At 39.8% G+C, this 20,049-nt stretch overlaps 1 protein-coding gene across 3 annotated transcripts in view; it reads left to right on the top strand.

The window, feature by feature from the left end:
* Rictor (RPTOR independent companion of MTOR complex 2) overlaps positions 1 to 20,049 on the top strand; it is a 132,022-nt gene that overhangs the window by 33,761 nt on the left and 78,212 nt on the right. For 2 of the 3 annotated variants that reach the window (XM_045132084.1, XM_045132087.1), the window contains exons 3-5: positions 10,213 to 10,310; positions 17,735 to 17,799; positions 18,780 to 18,911. In XM_045132084.1, the coding sequence (XP_044988019.1) occupies positions 10,213 to 10,310; positions 17,735 to 17,799; positions 18,780 to 18,911 (295 nt within the window). Of the gene's footprint in view, positions 1 to 10,212; positions 10,311 to 17,734; positions 17,800 to 18,778; positions 18,912 to 20,049 lie in introns of those variants that run through there. The other variant, XM_045132088.1, reaches the window with a different exon arrangement.

Genomic DNA, 20,049 nt, shown 5'->3' on the forward strand with positions numbered 1-20,049 from the left:
CATATTGGTTTCTTCTCCTTCTCTCCCTCTTCCCTTCCTCCTCCTCCCTCTTCCCTCTTCCCTCTTCCCTCTTCTTCCCTTCTTTTCCCTCCTCCCTCTTTGTTCTTTGCTCCTTTTTTTTTTTTTTTTTTTTTTCACTTTGAGGTAGGGTCTCATTCTAGCCTAGGTTGACCTGGAACTCACATTACATTAAATTAATTAGAAAAAAATTAGGAATTTTTGTGCCAAATGATGTTTCTTTTTAAACAAAAATAACTGGTTAGTGGAAATGTGTGGGATGCTGTAACCAACTGCAACAGTCTTACATGATTTAGAAATTTAATTGCTAGAAATAGGGATTCCCCACTGGCATTGTTGTTTATTTAATATTTATCCTTTCATCTGACCTGAATATTCATGTGTTAACTTTACATTAAAGAAAGCCTTTAAGGGCTATTGAGTGGTTGAACATTATGAATATGGAACAGACCCTGAGCAAGCACCCAAGAATATTGAGTTAGCAGAAACTTAATGTGTGAGACTTTTCAGGAAAGAAGAGGGCTCTCCATACACTGAAAGTAGATCAGCTGTCAGTGTACTGCAGGAGGACCTGGACAGTATTAAAAGGATTTCTTAAGATAAATTAGTCACACACACACCCTGCTGGCCTTATTTATTTATTTTATTTTTTATTGTATTTTTATTTATTTTAGAGCAACAGACAGAGAGAAAGAGGCAGAGAGGGGGGTAGGGAAGGAGGGGGAGAAAGAGATAGAGAGAGAATGGGCACGTGAGGGCCTCCAGCCACGCTGCAAACGAACTCCAGATGTATGTGCCACCTTGTGCATCTGGCTTATGTGGGTTCTAGGAAATTGAGCGTCGAAATGGGGTCCTTGGCTTCACAGGCAAGTGCTTAACCACTAAGCCACTCTCCAGCCCATTTATTTTTTGACCTTTTTTTTTTTTTCTGAGGTAGGGTCTCATCCTAGCTTAGGCTGGCCTGAATTCACTGTGTAGTCTTGGGGTGGCCTCAAACTCATGGCAGTCCTACTTCTGCCTCCCAAGCGTTGGGATTAAAGGCGTGCACCACCACACCTAGCCCTATGTTTTGACATTTAAATATGTATATAATATATATGTGTTATGTATGCATATATATATATGTACATATGTACATGCTTATACACTTTTTATTGACGGCAGTGTACTCTGGTTGTAATCTTTTCCTGTCAGTTTCCTTTGACTCCTTTCCCCCATCCCCTCTCCACTGAATCTCTTCTTTCCAACTAGTCCCTCTGCTATTTTGATGGGGTTCCCCCCCCACGCCCTCTTCCATTGTCTATGGCAGTATGTTGATGGACCAGTATTGTGCAGGTCTTGTGCTGGTAATAACAGCTGCCATAAGGTCATGGATTCATTGGCCATTTTGTGTTTGGAAGACATTGTTCCAAAGCACACCCCCACAGCTTTTGGCTCTTACATTCTTCCCACTCCCCTCTGCAGTGCTGAGCCTCACATAGGCGTGATAGGAATGTCTCGTTTAGTGTTGAACACACAACTATTACTTCTCAGCGCTTTGCCTCCCAGTAATCACTGCCATCCAAAAGAAGCTTCTTTAACCACCCTCCCTCCCCTTCTCTTTCCCTTCTATTCTCTTCCTTGTCCCTCCTCTTCTCCTCCCCCCCCTTTTTTGGTTTTTCAAGGTAGGGTCTCACTCTAGCCCAGGCTGACCTGGAATTTACTATGTAGTTTCAGGGTGGCCTTGAACTCAAGGCAATCCTCCTACTTCTGCCTTCCAAGTGCTGGGATTAAAGGTGTGCGCCACCACGCCTGGCTTTCCTTTCCCTTTTAAATACATAAAACATTGCAAAAGAGCAACTTTTGGCACCAGTATAAGAAAAGCTTGTTTCTACTGTGTGCAGAGGTGGAGTAGCCAGCCATGTCAAGTTGTAGCCTCACCTGCAGCAGAGATACTTTGTCATGATTTTAAAAGCCTTCTAGATGCTCTGCTGTCATCGTGGCAAATTTTTTCCCTCCTCTGTTATATGACTGCTTGAAATAATACTATTAGAACTAGGAAATGCTGGGAAGATAGGTTTTAGCAATGCTGTTTCAATTTTTGGGCCTATGGCTAAGTGAAGAGATTTACATCCAGTGTTTTGACTGGTTGAAGAGAGAGTTTTGCTTCTCTCTTTTGCTAAGGTAATCCCAACTACGGTGATTTCCATGTACCTTTTAGTCCTTTATGTCTGCCCACTGTATCATAGTTAATATTGGAAAAATGAGTATAATCCCTAGGATTAGGATTTTGCCATATTTGCCATCATTTATATATGAGGTTGAAGAATAATTGAAATGCAGCGGTTGATGGAATATAAAAGAAGGAAGGAGTATTAGAAAATTTGGAATTGGATAACTATCTCAACCTTGTAGTTAACTAAGGGTGAGAGATTAGGAAAAGGAATAAGTCACAAGTAACATATAAAGAATGCTTTCTCTAAGGTGGTTAAGATTTATAAGTAGTTTTTTATTTTCTGTTTCTTTAAAGCCACAGCAAAGCTTGGCTGGTGACTAACTGTACTGATTGCTTTTGAATAGTCAGTGATAGAGAAGACAAATGGAGACATACCTAGAGAATTGTTTTAAGACTCTGGTCCGCCTCCAGCCCATCAAGAAAACATTTTATTAATCATTGTAATTGTAAAGATCCCGTGAAAGAGTGAAGCTTTGCATGAGCCTTGAGGAATGAGAGATTCTGAAAGGAATTCAAGGTTTATTGTTGGGTCCTTACTGCCTGGTTCATTGTGATGTGTCTGTCATGTTGGTATACATTGCTTTCATAGTGGTATCTTTTTTGGGTTCACTGCACTTTTGCTGCTTTGCTTTGTAGGCCTGCTGGGAAGGGCAAAAAAGCAGTTCTTAGTAGACTTGATTCATGATGAGACACAGAGCCAGTGTTGAGTAGATACTGGGCAGCCCTCTCCTCATGTACACTATTAGAGCCAGTGTGATGGTTTGATTCAGGTGTCCCCCATACACTTCTGTGTTTTGCCACTGGGTTCACAGGTGGTAGCAATTTGGGAATTGGAGCCTGCTGGAGGCAGTGTGTTGTTGGGGTTGGGCTTACAATGTTATAACCAGCTTCCCCTTGCCAGTATTTGGCACACTTTCCTGCTGCTGTAATCTACCTAATGTTAGCTAGGAGGTGATGTCTACCCTCTGGTCATGCCATCATTTCCCCTGCCATCATGGAGCTTGTCCTTGAGTCTCTAAGCCAAAATAAACCCTTTCTTCCTTCAAGCTTCCTTCCTTCCTTGGTTGAGTGTTTTTTGCCAGAAACGTGAAGCTAACTGCAACAGTGTTCAGTAGATACTGGGCAGTCCTCTCCTCAGGAGCACTATTAGCAACAACAATGTGGTTTTCAGCATACTCCTATGTCTTCCCTTCTTTTCCCCTTCTCTTCCCTTCTCACATTTCGTCTTCTCTCTTCTTCTTTTAATAGGTTCTGTGCATCCTCAGATTTGCAGCAATCTTCCTCTCTCATCCTCTTGAGTATTGAAATGACATGGATGTGCCACCATACCGGGCTATTCTGTTAATGTAGAAAAGTACTTTTTTTTTTTTTTTTTTTTTGAGGTAGGGTCTCACTTTAGTTCAAGCTGTGACCTTGAACTCATGGCAGTCCTTCTGCTTCTCTCTCCTGGGTACTAGGATTAAAAAGGCATGTGCTACCATGCCCAGCTGAAAAGTACTTCTTAAAAGATTACTGTGTGTTAGAGCCATGGCCCTTGAAATGGTTATGAGAAAAATGTTTTTGCCTCCATGAAACTTAAAACCCTTTGTAAAATTTTGGCAGATGTATTAATGCTCATCTAGTTTCTCACTCTCATTTTGAAGTAAAAACATTGGAAATATCGGGGCTAAGCAGTGTATACACAGGTAATATGCTAATGAGTATAACAGCTCATGCATAATAATGAGTTTAGGCAAAAAATACTCTGAGAAATTAAAGGCAAGGATTATTGGTAGGATGGTAGATAGTTGAGTGTTGCAAGTTTTCCTGATGTTGGGAAATGTATTAAAGAATGTGCTTATAACAACATTTTGGCCTGTCAATTACCCTATTTGGCATCATTAAATTTACATTAATTCATTACAATTTATTCTTGTAAATGTTTCTTTCTTTCTTTTGCTTTTTTTGTTTTTTTCCAAGGTAGGGTCTCACTCTAGCTCAGGCTGACCTGGAATTCATTATGTAGTCTCAGGGTGGCCTCGAACTCATGGTGATCCTCATACCTTTGTCTCCGGAGTGCTGGGATTAAAGGGGTGCGCTACCACGCCCTGGCCTCTTGTAAATGTTTCTTTAGAGGCTTATTTGGGACTTTTGTAGTAGTTGTTGTTTTTTTTGTTTTGTTTTTGAGGTAGAGTCTTGCTCTAGCCCAGGCTGACTGGGAATTCACTATGTCGGCTCAGGTTGACCTCAACTCACAGCAATTCTCCTACCTCTGTCTAATGAGTTCTGGGATCAAAGGTGTACACCACCATGCCCAGCTTCGGATTTTATTGTATAATAAGAATTTTAGATAGAATTATGTATATGATTACTGTTTTCATATAAGCAAAACAAATGCTTCCTGACTATTAAATAACGATTTCAAGTCATTCACACTAAGTAGAAGTGGATCATAAGTTTTTAATACTTTTAACACTTTGTAGAGTGATGTCTATATAGATTATTCACTAATATAGTTCTGAAAGATAGTTATCTTTACTTGCAAAGTGAGCAAACTTTGGAGGTAATGCACTGAAATACTTTGTAATAAAAGGCTTTTATGTAAACAGATGGTGAAATAAAAATTGGCTTAGGCTAACCACGTAAGTTTTACATGATTGGCATAAACACTATTTTTCCTAAGCAAATAATATAAATATAGTTATTGAGTAGCTGCTATTTTTTTCTACCATAGTCATGAACAAGTGGATGCTAATGAGGCTAAGTGACTTGAGTCAAGCTACAGGGTTTGAGTGGACCAGCTAGATTTTAATACGGTTCTTATTTTAAAAATATTTTTTCTTTGAATATGGTTCTTTTCATTCGAGGTCCCCCAAATGGCACAAATGGCACCAGTAATCCAGCAGATTTTGGTCATTAATTTACTGTGCCTACTTGTACTCAGTCAAATTCATTTTGAAATTTGTTTTATGCTGTGTATTTTTATTGATAGATAAAAATATTAACAGTGTAACTAATGGCAGCAAGTTATAATGCAGTGTAATTGAGGCCCTTTAAAAATGCAATGTTTTGGACATAGAAACATGTACAGTTATGTGTGTGTGACTAAGTGTACACACAGAGAATTGAGGAATCAGGAAATGGATGTACAGATGAGTCCAGTTAGCCTCTTTATTACTGTTTTATCCTGGTGGCTTTATGTATCTCTGCTATGAAAAGTAAAAAACTAATTTATTCTTGGTGTTATTAGTATAGATTCAACATTCCTAATGTGGAAATTTGGAATGCTCCAAAAAGTCTAAAATGTTTGAGCACCAGTAGGGTTCTACAAATGGAAAATATACTACTTGATCTCATGAGAGAGGTCATGGTCGGAATGTAGGTGGTCCGCTAAAAATGCTGTGCAATCAGCAGGCTCCTCCCCAAGAGATCTTTCTATATATATGCAAATATTCCAAATTTGAAGAAATTTGAAATCCAAACCTCTTTGGGCCTAAGCATTTCAGATGTGGACACTCATCTATAATGTATTTGTGTATTATGCCAATTTTGGTTGAGCTATACAGTGTACCAATTTTTTTAAATGAATTGATTAATTTCTTATTTGAAAGAGAAAGGGGGGGAGAGAGAGAGAGAGAGAGAGAGAGAGAGAGAGAGAATATGAATATGGGCACATCAGGGCCTCTAGCCACTGAAACAAACTCCAGATGCATATGCCACCTTGTACATCTGGCTTACATGGGTACTGGGGAATCGAATCTGGGTCCTTAGGCTTTGCAGGCAAGCGCCTAAGCCATTTCTGCAGCCCATAGTGTACCAATTTTAGATATACCCTTAAGTATGTCACCAAGTGAGAGAGAGAGACTCTTGCCACCCTTCCTTGAAATTTTTTCACCTGTTCCAGTTAGTTACTTTATCTCCCAGGAAGTTAATTTCTACCACCATTCAGTTACTTTTACCTGGGTTTGAATTTCATGTAACTGGAGTGATGGAATGTATATTCTTCCATCTGTCTTGATCCATGTTGCATTAGGTATCTTTTTGGTTGTTGTTGAGTATTTCATTGTATATCCACACTACAGTTTGTTTGCCTGTACCTCTGTTAACAGACATTAGATTTGTTTCCAGTTTGTGACTTAGAAAAAAAATTATTGCTTTTTTAAAAAATAGAATGGTTTCACACTTAGACCTCCTTCTTGCAGAGGGTCTTCTTCAGTGGGATTATTGGTATTCATTGTGGGGACCAAGAGGTCACAGGCAGTCTCTGGAGAGTGAGGGAGGGACAAGAGGGTGCCTCAGGTGTTCCCTCCCACATTGAGGCTCTTAAAATCTTCCTGTCCCCTCTTCCACAGTGTTCCCTGAGCCTTGGCGGGCAAGATAAGAATCGATTCAGTGTTGCTTTCTCCATAGACTCTGCATCCCTGTGTTGATGAGGTTTGAGTGACCACAGTGTCACTGCTTCTCTGGGACTGGATTTCAGGCTAGCCATGAGGGCAGTGTTTGTGTTACCACTTCCTCTAGAGTGGCCTCTGGGCCTGTGTAGATGAGTAGAGGTGACATATCTCAAGGTAGACAGTGGCCCTCTATTTTTGATATGCTGATGTATCCTGTTCTTCCCAGTATGTTCCTCCATCCCACACACGTGCTGGGGCCTTCGGTTTGGGACTGTTATGAGTAAAGCTGATAAAAATATTCTTGTGTATTTGTGGGCCTACAATTCTCATAGTGGGATTGCTAGTTGATAACTTACATTGTTGCCAGCATATCTCTAACATGATAGTAACGTTTCATGCTCCTCCAACAGGGATAAGAATTCTCTTTGGTCCCCATTCTTTCCACTGCTTAGCAGTGTCAGTCTTTGTGATTTTTATCCATTCTCATAAGTGATACCCCTGTAGTGTTTTTTGCTTGTTTGTTTTGTTTTGTTTTTCAAGGTATGGTCTCTCTAAGAGCCCAGGCAGACCTGGAATTCACTATGTAGTCTTAGGATGGCCTTAAAGTCACCGTGATCCTCCTACCTCTGCCTCCTGAGTATTTGGATTAAAGGCGTGCATCACCATAATAGAACTCCAGACGTGTTTGCCCCCTTGTGTGCATGAGCGACCTTGTGTGCTTGTGTCACTGTGCATCTTGCTTATATGGGTCTTGGACAGTCAATCAGGGGTCCTTAGGCTTCACAGGCAAGCTCCTTAACCACTAAGCCATCTCTCTAGCCCACCCTTTTCTTTTTTTAAATAAAAGCAATATGGAAAAGGCTGCATAGTAACACCCACTTCTAATTCCAGCACTTGGGAATCATGAGGCAGGAGGATTGTAAGTTTGAGGTCATTCTAATCTACTTACTGATACTATCTCTGAAAAACCAAGAGGCAGAGGCAGGAGGATCACCATGAGTTCAAAGCCATCCAAAGTCTCTGGCAGGAGCCTCTCTCAACAAATAAATGAACAACGAAGAGATGTAATATAGCTTTGCAATTATTTTAATGTATTTACAGCAAGGGTAGCCTGCATTTAGATTTTTCAGTTATTTTTTTGTTATAAGACAGTGTCCCTATGTAGGCCAGGCTAGCTTCACCCTTTTGCTGCTTCTATGGAATTGTAGGTGTGCCTCTCCCTGACCACAGACTAGACTAAACTGATGCTCGTAAGCCAACTCTGCTTTATTGAAACATTGTCCAGTAAACAGCTTGTTTGTATATGAATATGTATGTTGAAATCCTAGTTTCAAGTATGTTATTAGAGGTGGCACCATTGTGAAGTAATTGGATCATGGGGATGGCACTGTCAGGAATGAGAGCAGTAAGAGAGGTCCCTCATCTCCTTTCTCTCCCATATGAGGAAATAATGAACTTGAAAAACAGATAGAACTTGTAAGAGGGACCTTTCTGGACTGCCACCAAACTGACTCTGGTCTTGACTTGAAATTTCTAGAACTGAGAATCTTCTTAGTAGTCACCTGGTCTCTCTTATTTAGGTGTTTTATAGCAACCTGTACAAATGTGCATGCCTGTGTCTGTTTTGTGTTTTCTGCTCTTCTTGGTGCAACATCACTCAAGTAGGTGCAATAGAGACCTTGTGGCCTACAAAGACTAAAATACTGTGGCCTTTTCCAAAAAAAAGTTTGCCAACCCCTGATCTAGCAAGTAAAGAAACCAGTGGTTTCTCATTTCATTATCAGGGGAACTTTAACCCAAGATTTCAAGTTAAAGCTCCCCAGTTGCAACATTGTGGCACATGAGTGTTAGTGTTTAGTGTCTTAAGAAGGCCTTACTGCTGTTTCAAATTGTCTTGAAAAGGAATATAGTATTTAGGGGAAAATGTTTTGTCTTTGAGCAAGTATGAAGAAACAGAAATCTTTTTTTTTTTTTAATCTATCCAGGCCAGGTATTGTGGTACCTGCCTTTATTATAATTTTTTGTTCATTTTTATTTATTTGAGAGTGACAGACAAAGAGGGAGGGAAGGAGGGAGGGAGAGAGAGAATGGGCACGCCAGGCCTTCCAGCCACTGCAAACGCACTCCAGCATTCACCCACTTGTGTATCTGGCTAACATGGGTCCTGGGGAATGGACCCTCGAACTGCAGTCCTAAGGCTTGACAGGCAAGCGTTTAACCGCCAAGCCATCTCTCCAGCCCCAGAAATCTTTATATAAGATGGGGTTATTATTGATGGTTAGCTTGCTTTCTATGATTGCTACAGAAACCGGTACTGCTAATAGCCTGGTTTTATTTTTTCTCTTTCTTTCTTGTTTTTTTAAGGTAGGTTCTCACTCTTGTTCAGGCTGACCTGGAATTCACTATGGAGTCTCAGGGTGGCCTCGAACTCACAGCAATCCTCCCACCTCTGCCTCCTGAGTGCTGGGATTAAAGGCGTGAGCCACCACGCCTGGCAATTAGCCTGGTTTTTTAAGAACTGAACTACATATATTTTAAAAAGATTTTGAAGCATTATTTTTTTTTCTCAGCCTTTAAAGAGGTTGCTCAGGTGTCTTTTCTTTTACTTGTATCTGATGAGAAATCTGTCATCTTTTCCCCTTTTTCTTTTTTTAAAAAAGATTTTATTTATTAGTGACAGAAAGGAGGAGGAGGTAGGGAGGGAGGGAGAAAGACAGAGAGAATGAGCACACTAGGGCATCACCATGTCATCTGGCTTATGTGGGACCTGGGTCCTTAGGCTTGATTTCTCAGAACTGATAAATAAATAAATAAAAATAAAATACAACAAAAGATGTGTTAGGTAGGTTAAATAAATGTTTAGTTTATATCTAAATGGTTCCCTCTTACTGAATCAAGATTTTTCAGTACTCATATAGTGTCCTGTGAGGTTTTCAAATCTGGCTATAAGGAAGGGTGCTCACCCTGTCTCTAGTGAGCCTCTCACTGTCCTTAGGTAACAGCTTCTTCACATGCATGCAGTGAACATTACTCTATTGAGTGTCCCAGGGCTTTTTGCCATTTTTGTGGACAGTGTTCTCCAGCAACTTGGTCTCTTTGGACTCTTAACTCTGCCTCTTCAACTAAGAATTTGCCTAAGCATTTCCTTCCTGTGCTGAGATCCAGAAGCATACTTCATTCAGGCAGTTAGCCAGAGCAGGTATGTGCTTTTTACTGTTGAGGGATCACTATTTACTGCATTATGTCCAGTGTTTCAAAAACTGTAGCTTCAGATTGCATCCAGGTTTTTGTTTAATTAAATCAGGACAGTGTACTTGGTATGTGTTGCTACATAGTAGCAAAAAGTAAAAATTGAGACATTCAGTTTAATGATTTTGTGGTCACATTATTCCAAGTAGTATACAGAATTGGGCCATATGTATAAGTGGCAAAAACGTGAAGGGAATTGGATACCATTCTTAAAGACTTGGAAATCAATTAAATGAGGGTAAGTAAGACTTAAAACCAAGAAATTAGCATTGCGAAAGTTTAACATTGCATTTCTTGTGTGTTTGATTGGGTCAATACTCTTAAAATTATCTTAAATTGTTTTGTATTTTCTTCTAGAACCTTCTGATAACTTACGAGAGATTCTCCAAAATGTAGCCAAATTACAAGGAGTTTCAAATATGAGAAAGTTAGGCCATCTGAATAACTTTACTAAGGTAAGTGACTTGAAACTGGATGTCTGAAATTGTTTAACTAGACCTATTAAATGTTGCTTTACTTGTGGTCTAGGGAATCCAACTCAGATTGTTAGGCTCTGTAAGCAGTCTCCTTAACTGCTGAGCCATCTTTTCAGGCCCAAATTTTCTTTCTCTTACACTGATTCTTTATTCCCACTTTTGCATCTAAAAGAGCCCAAGAGAATTTGCAGTGGCCTTGGATCCAACTCCACATTTCCCGGCTGTTTTGTACATGTAGCCCGCACTGCTGCCAGCACTTTATGTAGGCACTAACCAGTGTTCTGTTTTAGATAAAGGCCTGACACCCACAGACTGGTATCTCTGGGATAAAATTCTTTCTCGTTTAATGTGTTACATGTAAATAGTTTTGAATGGAGGAGGAGTAATTTGTGTTTTAACTCCTTGATGTTGACAATGTGATGTACAATCCAGCTTCACTCATTACCTAGGAGCTTACTGGCAAATACACTGTTTATTACCATCCCAGACCTACTGAATTAAAATCTGTAATTTAATAAAAAATTTTTGTTTATGTGTACATTAAAGTTTGAATGTTAGTGATATTTTAAAAATTCTGACCTTGATTTTTAGGTGAGAAAGTAGTTTTATAGGAAAGATGAGAAAATAATAAAAACAACAGCTTTATAAAATACTGACTGCATGCTAGAATAATGGCTTTCCATGTCTGTGTATCATTATGAATGTGTTGAAAATATTCAAATGCTGTTCTCCAGTGTGATAATTGGATAGTTTCAAATCCTTAAGACTTAATGTTGCTGCAAGGTTTAAAAATGTATTTTCTAAGCTTTTTCTCCCTGATACTAAGTTTTATTTTGCTGATCTTTCTTGTTGGGATAAAACACCCAATCCCCGAGCAGCTTATGGGAAGAAGGGTTTATTTCAGGCTTAAAGTTTTGAGGGGAAGCTTTACTAAGGTGGATAGCACATAACAGCCACCCCACATCTTCACATAGCAGCAGCAGGAAGAAAGAGAGCAAGCACGGGCTAGCTTTGAACACACCATGGGCTGGACTAATAAAACTCAAGGCCCAACTCCAGTGACACACCTCCCCTAACAGGGCTCCACCAGCTGGGGACTAAGCAGGAAGCTAATCAAAATACTTGAGGCTCTGGGGACATTTTACATTAAGCTACCATTGTCCAGCTTGCCTGGTTTGAACTGCTAAAGACAGAGGCCTGTGTCACTGTTGCTCTCATGAATAACTGAGTTTGAACACCTTGATATGTGGTACTGCATGACTTTCCAGCCAATATTTTGAAACTTGGGGATGGTTGTAATGATGACAGTGAGTACTGCTAGTGATGCTCCTATAGTAAAAATCTAGACCAGTTCTGCTCAATAGGAGTATAAGTGAGCACTGCAAAAGGAAATAAACTTAATTTTAATATTTTCATTATTCTGTTTAAGTCTGTTATTATTACCTATTGATGTAATTAGACTAAAATATTAAATGTCTTTTAACTTTTTATACTAAGTCTTCAAATTGAGTGTATATTTTACACTGAATTTTAGTGCTTATTATCTTTGTGGGATACTGTCTCTTTAAACTGAGGTTCTCAGGGAGAGGATGTATGCTATACTTTTCTGTTGTTTCCTCTGTGCCCTAAAGCTTGCCCCATAGCCGATGTTTAGTTTGTGTTGAATTGAAAAGATTTTGCATCTTATATATGACTATTGTTTTCACTGGAAGTTATTTTACTATTAAGTGTAACTGTTATTGTCGGTGTTAAGTTACCCACCCGGTAAACATGTGTAAGCTGAGCTTCATCTCTACTAAAATGTCTTTGTTAAGGCCTCACGAGGAGGTAGTGATGTGACCCTTTTCTCTTGTGAATATCACATGCCATGCTTGCCTTCTGACATCATCTCACTAGATAAAGCAGTGTGTAGAGCAGACTGCTGATGAATATAATCTGTCTATTTTTAAATCTGACAACACACTTGTAATCTAAAGACCTACTTTCTGAAGATAAAAATATTTCAGCCCCTTTTCATTCTGAATATTCTAAAGGCTTTGCTTGATTGGGTAGTAATCCTAACTGCTTCAGAGGCTGAGATAGGAGGATCTGAGATTCAAGGCCATGCCTGGGCATCTCTGTTTCAAAAAGTTAAAAAAGAGGATATAGCTACAGTGGTAAAGTACTTAACCTAGTAGTACGGGCTACAACATAAATAAACAAATAGCTTCTTAGAAACAGTTGTGCTGTGGAATTCTAATACATATGATTTTTTTTTTAAAGCATTTGGGTGACTGGGTTCCTCTAAATAAAGGAAGTATTCATTTAACCTTGAGAGCAATTTAAATAAAATGGGAATAACATTTATCATCATATTTTCTAAAAATTGCCTATGTTCATAAGCATCTGAAAAAATTTTCTATTTCCTGGAGAAAATTTACAATTTTGTTTTAACTTTTTCACCAAACGATATTTTCAGTAGCTCCTTGTGAGCATGTCAGTGATTGTGAAGTAAATCATATGCATTCATAATAAATAAAAGCAGATTAACACACTATTTGTGGGTATGGATTTTTTTGTTTATTTTTATTTTATTTATTTATTTGGGAGCAACTGACAGAGAGAGAAAGAGGCAGAGAGAGAGAATGGGCGCGCCAGGGCCTCCAGCCACTGCAAACGAACTCCAGATGTGTGCAACCCCTTGGGCAGTGATGGTGACTCCATATTAATACCCTCTACGTGCCCCCCTCCTTCAACTCCCCACCTCCCCAGACCCTGCTGCTCTTCCCTCACCTGCTCCCCTCCCCTCTTCTGCCATGCCTGGAATGATGTCACACTGTTCAGGATTGCATGGGTAATTGCAGTGGCAAAGGAGAAGCATGGCTATCATGTTGAACAGGCACTTGGCATGCTGTTCTGGCATAAACACAACATTGAGAAGTCCCTTGCTGATCTCCCTAATTTCACTCCCTTTCTGGATGAGTGAACGGTGGAAGATAAAGTTCTGTTTGAACAAACCTTTAGTTTTCATGGGAAGAGCTTTCACAGAATGCAGCAAATGCTTCCAGATAAGACAATTGCAAGTCTTATAAAATTATTACTATCCTTGGAAATGAGCTCACTTAAGGACAAAGTTTGATGGATCACCAGGGTTGTTAACTTGTCAGTAGACATAGGGTGGCAACGAAGATGATGTCAAAAAAACACACCCGATGGATGGGCATGATAGTGATTATTATCCTAAAAAGAAGCCAAGAAGGAGTCACATCAGAAAATTAATGCCCATTGTACCACAGAGGAGCCATTTCTAGCTGTGCAAGGTGTCTGCAAATATGGTAAAGATTTTCAAGTTATTAGAGATGTAATTAGCAAGAAGACTGTTGGCCAAGTGAAGAACTTTGTAAAGTTCAGGTGTTGGTTTAACTTAGAAGAGGTACAGACCCCACAGGCGTCACAGATCTGGTTCCATCACCTCCTGCCTGTCACCCACTGCATCACCAACAGCCCCCATTGCCACTCTGAAGCAGCCCCCACAACTTCTTCGTCCAGCACTGCCTGCCGCCTCTGCTCTTCACCAGCAGCCTCCTCCACTCCAGCAGCAGGCTCGGTTCATCCAACCCTAGCTAGCTCTCAGCCAGCCTCCACCACCTCTCATTGGCCCTGCTAATGCTGTGCCACCCCACCCAGTGTTGTCTACGGGTGGTGGTCAGCAGCCACCATCACTGATTGGAATTCAGACAGATTCACAGTCCTCTGTGCACTAAAAATTAAATTGGACATGGCAGTAACTTTCCACCAGCATTATACCAGTTCTCATCTGACTGACCAAAAGAGGAGAGATGAGTACTTCCCCGGTGCTGAGGCTGCAAGATGAGTCTGTGGCAGTGGACAAGCAGAAGTGGACATGGAGATTTTCAGTTCACTGAAGTCATACAATGAAAGCCTACAGTTAGCTTACTTTCTAGAATGTTTTACCACTGTGATTTCTTTTTTTTTTAAATTATTTACTTATTTATTTGAGAGCGACAGACACAGAGAGAAAGACAGGTAGAGGGAGAAAGAGAGAGAATGGGCGCGCCAGGGCTTCCAGCCTCTGCAAACGAACTCCAGACGCATGCGCCCCCTTGTGCATCTGGCTAACGTGGGACCTGGGGAACCGAGCCTCGAACCGGGGTCCTTAGGCTTCCCAGGCAAGCGCTTAACCGCTAAGCCATCTCTCCAGCCCCACCACTGTGATTTCATGAGATGAAAAATATTAAGTATTCTCTTTGCCAAGGGTTTTTTTGTTTTGTTTTGATTTTGCTATATTTCATTGAGATTCTTCATTTTTCTGTCTTCATAGTCAAGGCTGGTAGTACAGGAATGTAAACTTAGGAATTGTAAGAACTCCCTAAGTTTCTTATGGATTTTTGCCTCTTTTCTTTTTCTTTTTCCTTTTTTTAAAGAATGTTTTCCTGTTAGGAGTACAAGAATAAATAGCCTGCATTTCAGATTTTTTTATATGTTCATTTTATTCATATTTAAGAAATTATAACTCCTTACCCCTTTTCCCAAAATATGTTACTCTTTTTCTAAAGGGATTTTAGTATATTCCTTTTAAAGAAAACAGTTTAGTCAATTGCAAAGCAGTTATATGAAACCACAAGGAATGTATTGAACCTCATAATCCTTTAGCATATAGTTCAGGGTCCTAGTACAAAGTCCTTGTCTAAAGGTCATTGACACCATTGTCTGTTAGTAATCAAAGTTTGGAATAATTTACATATAAGTAAGGACTTAGCTTGGTGACATATGATGCCTGTAAGTTCCTTTATTTTGAAAAAATTGTTTCTTATGCTGGAGAGAGGCTTAGTGGTTAAGGCACTTGCCTGTGAAGCCTAAGGATCCATGTTCGATTCTCCAGATCCCCTGTAAGCCAGGCGCATGAAGGTGAGGCAGTCACAAGGTCGCACATGCCCACTAGGTGGTACAAGCGTCTGGAGTTTGATTGCAGTGGCTGAGGCCCTGCTGTGCCAATTCTCTCTGTATGTCTCTCTAAAAAAATAAACAAACTTCTAGTTATTTAAAAACATTTTTAAATGCTATTTAGTTTTAACTAGTAGCTATTTATATTTGGGAAACTTTAGAAGAGAATTATATTTTGTCAGTTATGTAGAATGATGGTTATAGAAGCTTTATTTACGATACCCTTTTGGTGTTTTGCCTCTAAATTAAAATTACCTTTGTATTAACTAAAACCAAAAATAAAATGAAAAAAATAACCCTTAAAGAATAATTCTTGCCAGGCGTCGTAGCATATGCCTTTATTCCCAGCACTCTGGAGTCCAAAGTAGGAGGATCATTGTGAGTTCAAGGCTAGCCTGAAACTACATGGTGAATTCCAGGTCAGCCTGGACTAGAGCAAGACCCTCTTTTGATAATTCCCCCCCCTCAAAACACTCTTATCTTATTGTCCATCCATCCACTCATCTATCCATCGTCTGTCTGTCTGTCTGTCTCTCTTTCTGTCTAATGTGGGACCAAACAATGACAAGGCTAAAAGAGCAATAATTTGAAACATTTGGGGAATCTCAAGTAAATGTTTTTTGCTATATCTAGTTTTTAATTCTTTGAAATGGGCAATTTTTGTATGGTTTTGATATAAACTAGATGTCCTGGAAACAACAGTGGCTTGTTTCTCCTTCCTGTGCTAATGTACAAAGAATTTCAGGCTTAAGTTGTAGTGATATTTTTCACAGTGGTGTGTGCTTTGGGTGTAGACTGGCCTGATTTCTGACTTTACTACCTTAATTAGGTTTTTGCCCTGTGAAGTGATATTAATGTTTTTAACCTTGATTGTGTTCATTGCAAAGTAGGAACTTCTTCCTTGGGTTGTGAAGATTAACTCAGTGTCTGTAACTCCTGCTATTATGTGTGGGTACTAAGTGTACTTGTACAACTTTCCTAGATTGTGGTGACGTGTTCTTGGGAGTGTTCAGTGTCTGCAACTCCTGCTATTATGTGTGGGTATGAAGTGTACATGTACAACTTTACTAGATTGTAGTGATGCATGTTTATTATGAGTGCTTATAAAGACAGGAGAGTGCAGACAGGAACAGACATTGCCTGTTGTTTTTAATCAGCTTCCTGTCACTATGAAGAGCCTTCAGACTGTTGCTTAGAGAAAAAAAAAAAAGGTTTGTTTATTTGGGCTCTTGGTTTTGGAGGCTTCCAGCCAGGATTGACTGGCCCTGTTTGTGGGCCTGTAACAAGGCAGTACACCATGGTAGGAACTTTCAGGGGAGCACAAACTACTTCATTTGATGTGCCAGGGAGCAAAAGAAAAAGAAGATGGGACTGGGCCTACTAATCGCCTTTGAGTTCTGTGGTAGTTTGAATAGATGGCCCCCAATATATTTAGTTTTTTTTTAATTGTTTGTAGCTTGCATCTGCAGCCACCTGGCTGGAGGCAGTGTCACTGGGTGGATCTTAAGGTGTGTTGGTGGGTTTCAGATTTCAATCTAAAGATATACAAAGTGTGTCTAGCTGGAGTTCCTGAAGTGTGCTGTGGCTTTTGACCTTTAGGCTTGTACTTCCCTCTCTCTGCTTGGTCGTGCGAAGGCAGGCCAGCTTCTTCTGCCATTATGGAACTTTCCCTGGATCTGTAAGCTTCAATAAATCCCTTCCTCCATAACTGTGCCTGGTCTAGAAGTTCCTCTCAGTGAACCTGAAGCTGTCTGCTACAAGTTCCCAGCATCCTGGGACTTCTTAGTAGACCCCCCACTTCCTGAAGTTTCCACCTTCCCCCAATAGCCCCATGTCATGACCAAATCTTTAACATGTGGGTCTTTGGAGTACATGTGACCCCACTTTTCTTCTTGTTAAAAATACTATTTATTTAGAGAGACAGAGGCATAGAGAAGCAGACAGAGAGAGAATGAGTATGGGCATGCCAGGGGCTTCTGCCACTGTAACAAACTCTAGATGCATATGCCACCTTGTGCATCTGGCTTTATGTAGGTACTGTGGAATTGAACCTGGGCTGTCAGGCTGCGCAGGTAAGTCCCTTCAACTGCTGAGCCATCTCTCCAGATACTAGGATCTTGATGTGTAGTAGCCAGGGTTGTTTGTACAAAGCCTGTAATCTTCCTTGCTCAGGAGGCTGAAGCAAAAGTGCTGCTCATTCAAGGCCAGCCCGGATCCTGTTGTTGGAAGGTTTTGGAGGGATGGGGATATAGTTTAGTGGGAGAGTGCTTGCTTAGCATGTGTGAGGCTCTATGTTAAATCCCCACTACTGAAAGGAAAAAGAGAAAAAAAGATGCATTGTCTTTGAAAAACTGTCTTTAAGGCATTTTTGAAATCATGCCATTTGCAGGAAAAAAAAAGAATTGGAATTTTATGTTAAGCACAATATATAACTAGGGTATATTTGTTTTTTCTAACAGCTTCTTTGTGATATTGGCCATAGTGAAGAAAAACTGGGCTTTAACTATGAAGATATTATCATCTGGTAAGTGCAACTCAGTCCTTTCCCCAACTCTTCTGGTTTGAGTAATTTCCTTTGTAGTAATTTTAAATTTGAGTTAGGCCTCATGTTTGATTTTGTAGAAATAGTGGTTTGGGTATTAGAATAATTCAGGAACTTTAATGCTCCTGTTGTTTTGTGAATTCTAAATATTTTGTTTCTAACAGTTAATAAGAACTAAAGCTAATGTTCAAAAATACTTGGCTTTTACAATTTAATTAAATTTGAAATTTCAAAACTGAATGTCTCTATTCTTCCCAGGATAAGTAGGAAGTAATAAATGTAGGTGTTGCATAAGAAAGGGTGTACCTCTAGTGATTACATTACTGCAGTATACTAACAAACGAATAGTATCATTCAACCATCTTTTTGCTGCCCTTAGGAGTGAACATGATTACAGTGACCTGTGGGATGATTGTGTTAAAACATTCTGTTAACTGGTTTAAGCCAGTGTTCTTTGGTAGGCATGGAAGCAGGTAAAGGAAGTAGATTGTGAGGCATATAGGATATGATTTGGAGCAGGCATATTTTCCATTGCTTTTATAAATAAACTACAGAAGGTAAATAGGACTGTATACTCTTGCCTTGGTTGTTGAGAATGTGTGGAGGAAGGACAGAGGGAAACCTAATCGCTGTGTTGAGTGTTTTGATAGATGGGAAAAGCAGATGGATAGACTTACTCTCCTACATAGCTGTAAGTGTTCCTATCTTACCTCTGCTGAGGAAGAACTTGAGATAGATCAAAGTCTCCACATCCCACAATTTTTTAGTGTTATCTTGGTGTTCATAAGTTTGAAGTTTGGGATTTTCAGATGAGGGTGGTCTATGGAAGTATTCCCAATTGCAGTAAACCCTAGATCTGATCCGCTTCTCATCCAGGCTCTTCACATGAGGAGCAGTGACCTGTCTGTAACTTTCCATGTTTTAAACTCATACAAGTACACTTTCTGTTTGTTTCCATGCAGTTTGCGGTTGGCTTTATTAAATGAAGCAAAAGAAGTGCGAGCAGCAGGGCTACGAGCGCTGCGGTACCTCATTCAGGACTCCAGTGTCCTGCAGAAGGTGCTGAAACTGAAAGTGGACTACTTAATAGCTAGGTAATTTCTGAGAATTGTTTTGTTTCATGGTTTCTCTGGTTTGTGTCTAGTTTTATCTTGCCTGCTAAAACTGCAAAAAAAAATTTTCAGTGTATGGCTTGGTAATTTTTATAAACATATGCAACCAAGTAAGACTTAGGACATTTTTAGCATACCAGGAAAGCTCCATTATATCTTTAAACAGTGGTTAATGTTCCTACTTGTCTCACTGAAGACTGGTTTTCCCTCCTCTTGAGTATTGTGTTGAAAGCATACACTGTTCCTCGTTATTTTCTGTAAGGTTCTTTCACGTTCTTGGTTTTGTTTTTTTTTTTTCTTTTTGGCTAAATAGTACTTGATCTTATGATTAGACTGCAGTTTAATCTGTTCACTTTGTACTTGCTTTCAGGCTTCAGCCCTTTCGAATAAAGCTTTCCTGAATATTGTTTTACCAGTGTGTTGGTAGACATAGGCACGAGTTTCTTTTTAGGTAATCACGCAGTGGAAATTTTTGGGATGTAAGGTATATGTGTCTAGCCTCAGTAGTTAGACTTTTGTAATTTTTCAAGTGATTGCACTGACTTATACCACTGCCAGCTGTGTAAAGAGTCCTCATCTTTCCACGTCAACATTTGTGGTTCTGTGCTCAGGAATGAACTGTTGTATGGTTTTCATTGTGGGTTCTTACTTTTTAATTTTAATTATTTTATTTATTTGCAAGCAAAGAGATACAGAGAGATGGGGAGAGAATGGGTGTATGAGGGTCTCCTGCCACTGCAAACAAGCTCCAGATGCAGGTGCTACTTTGTGCATCTGAGTTTACGTGGGTACTGGGGAATCGAACCCAAGTTGCTAAGTTTGGTAGGCAAGCACTTTAACCCCTGAGCCGTCTCTTCAGCTCCCTCACTATGGTTTTAATTAGCATTTTCTTGGTGAGAATTTTTTGTTTTTGTTTGTTTGCTTTATTTTTTGGCACTGGAAATTCTGTAGTCTAGGATGTCACTGTGTAGACCTCCTGGTGATTGGCCTGCTTCAGCCTCCCAAGTGCTGTGTGAGAACCACTATGACTGGCTAAATTGCCATCTTTATGACAATCCTTTATCAGAAATATTTCTTTTCTCTTAACAAAGATTTGCAGTTTTCTCTGCAGAGGTCTTGA

This window comes from Jaculus jaculus, chromosome 13 (genome assembly GCF_020740685.1).
Source record: "Jaculus jaculus isolate mJacJac1 chromosome 13, mJacJac1.mat.Y.cur, whole genome shotgun sequence".
NCBI classification, from domain to species: domain Eukaryota; kingdom Metazoa; phylum Chordata; class Mammalia; order Rodentia; family Dipodidae; genus Jaculus; species Jaculus jaculus.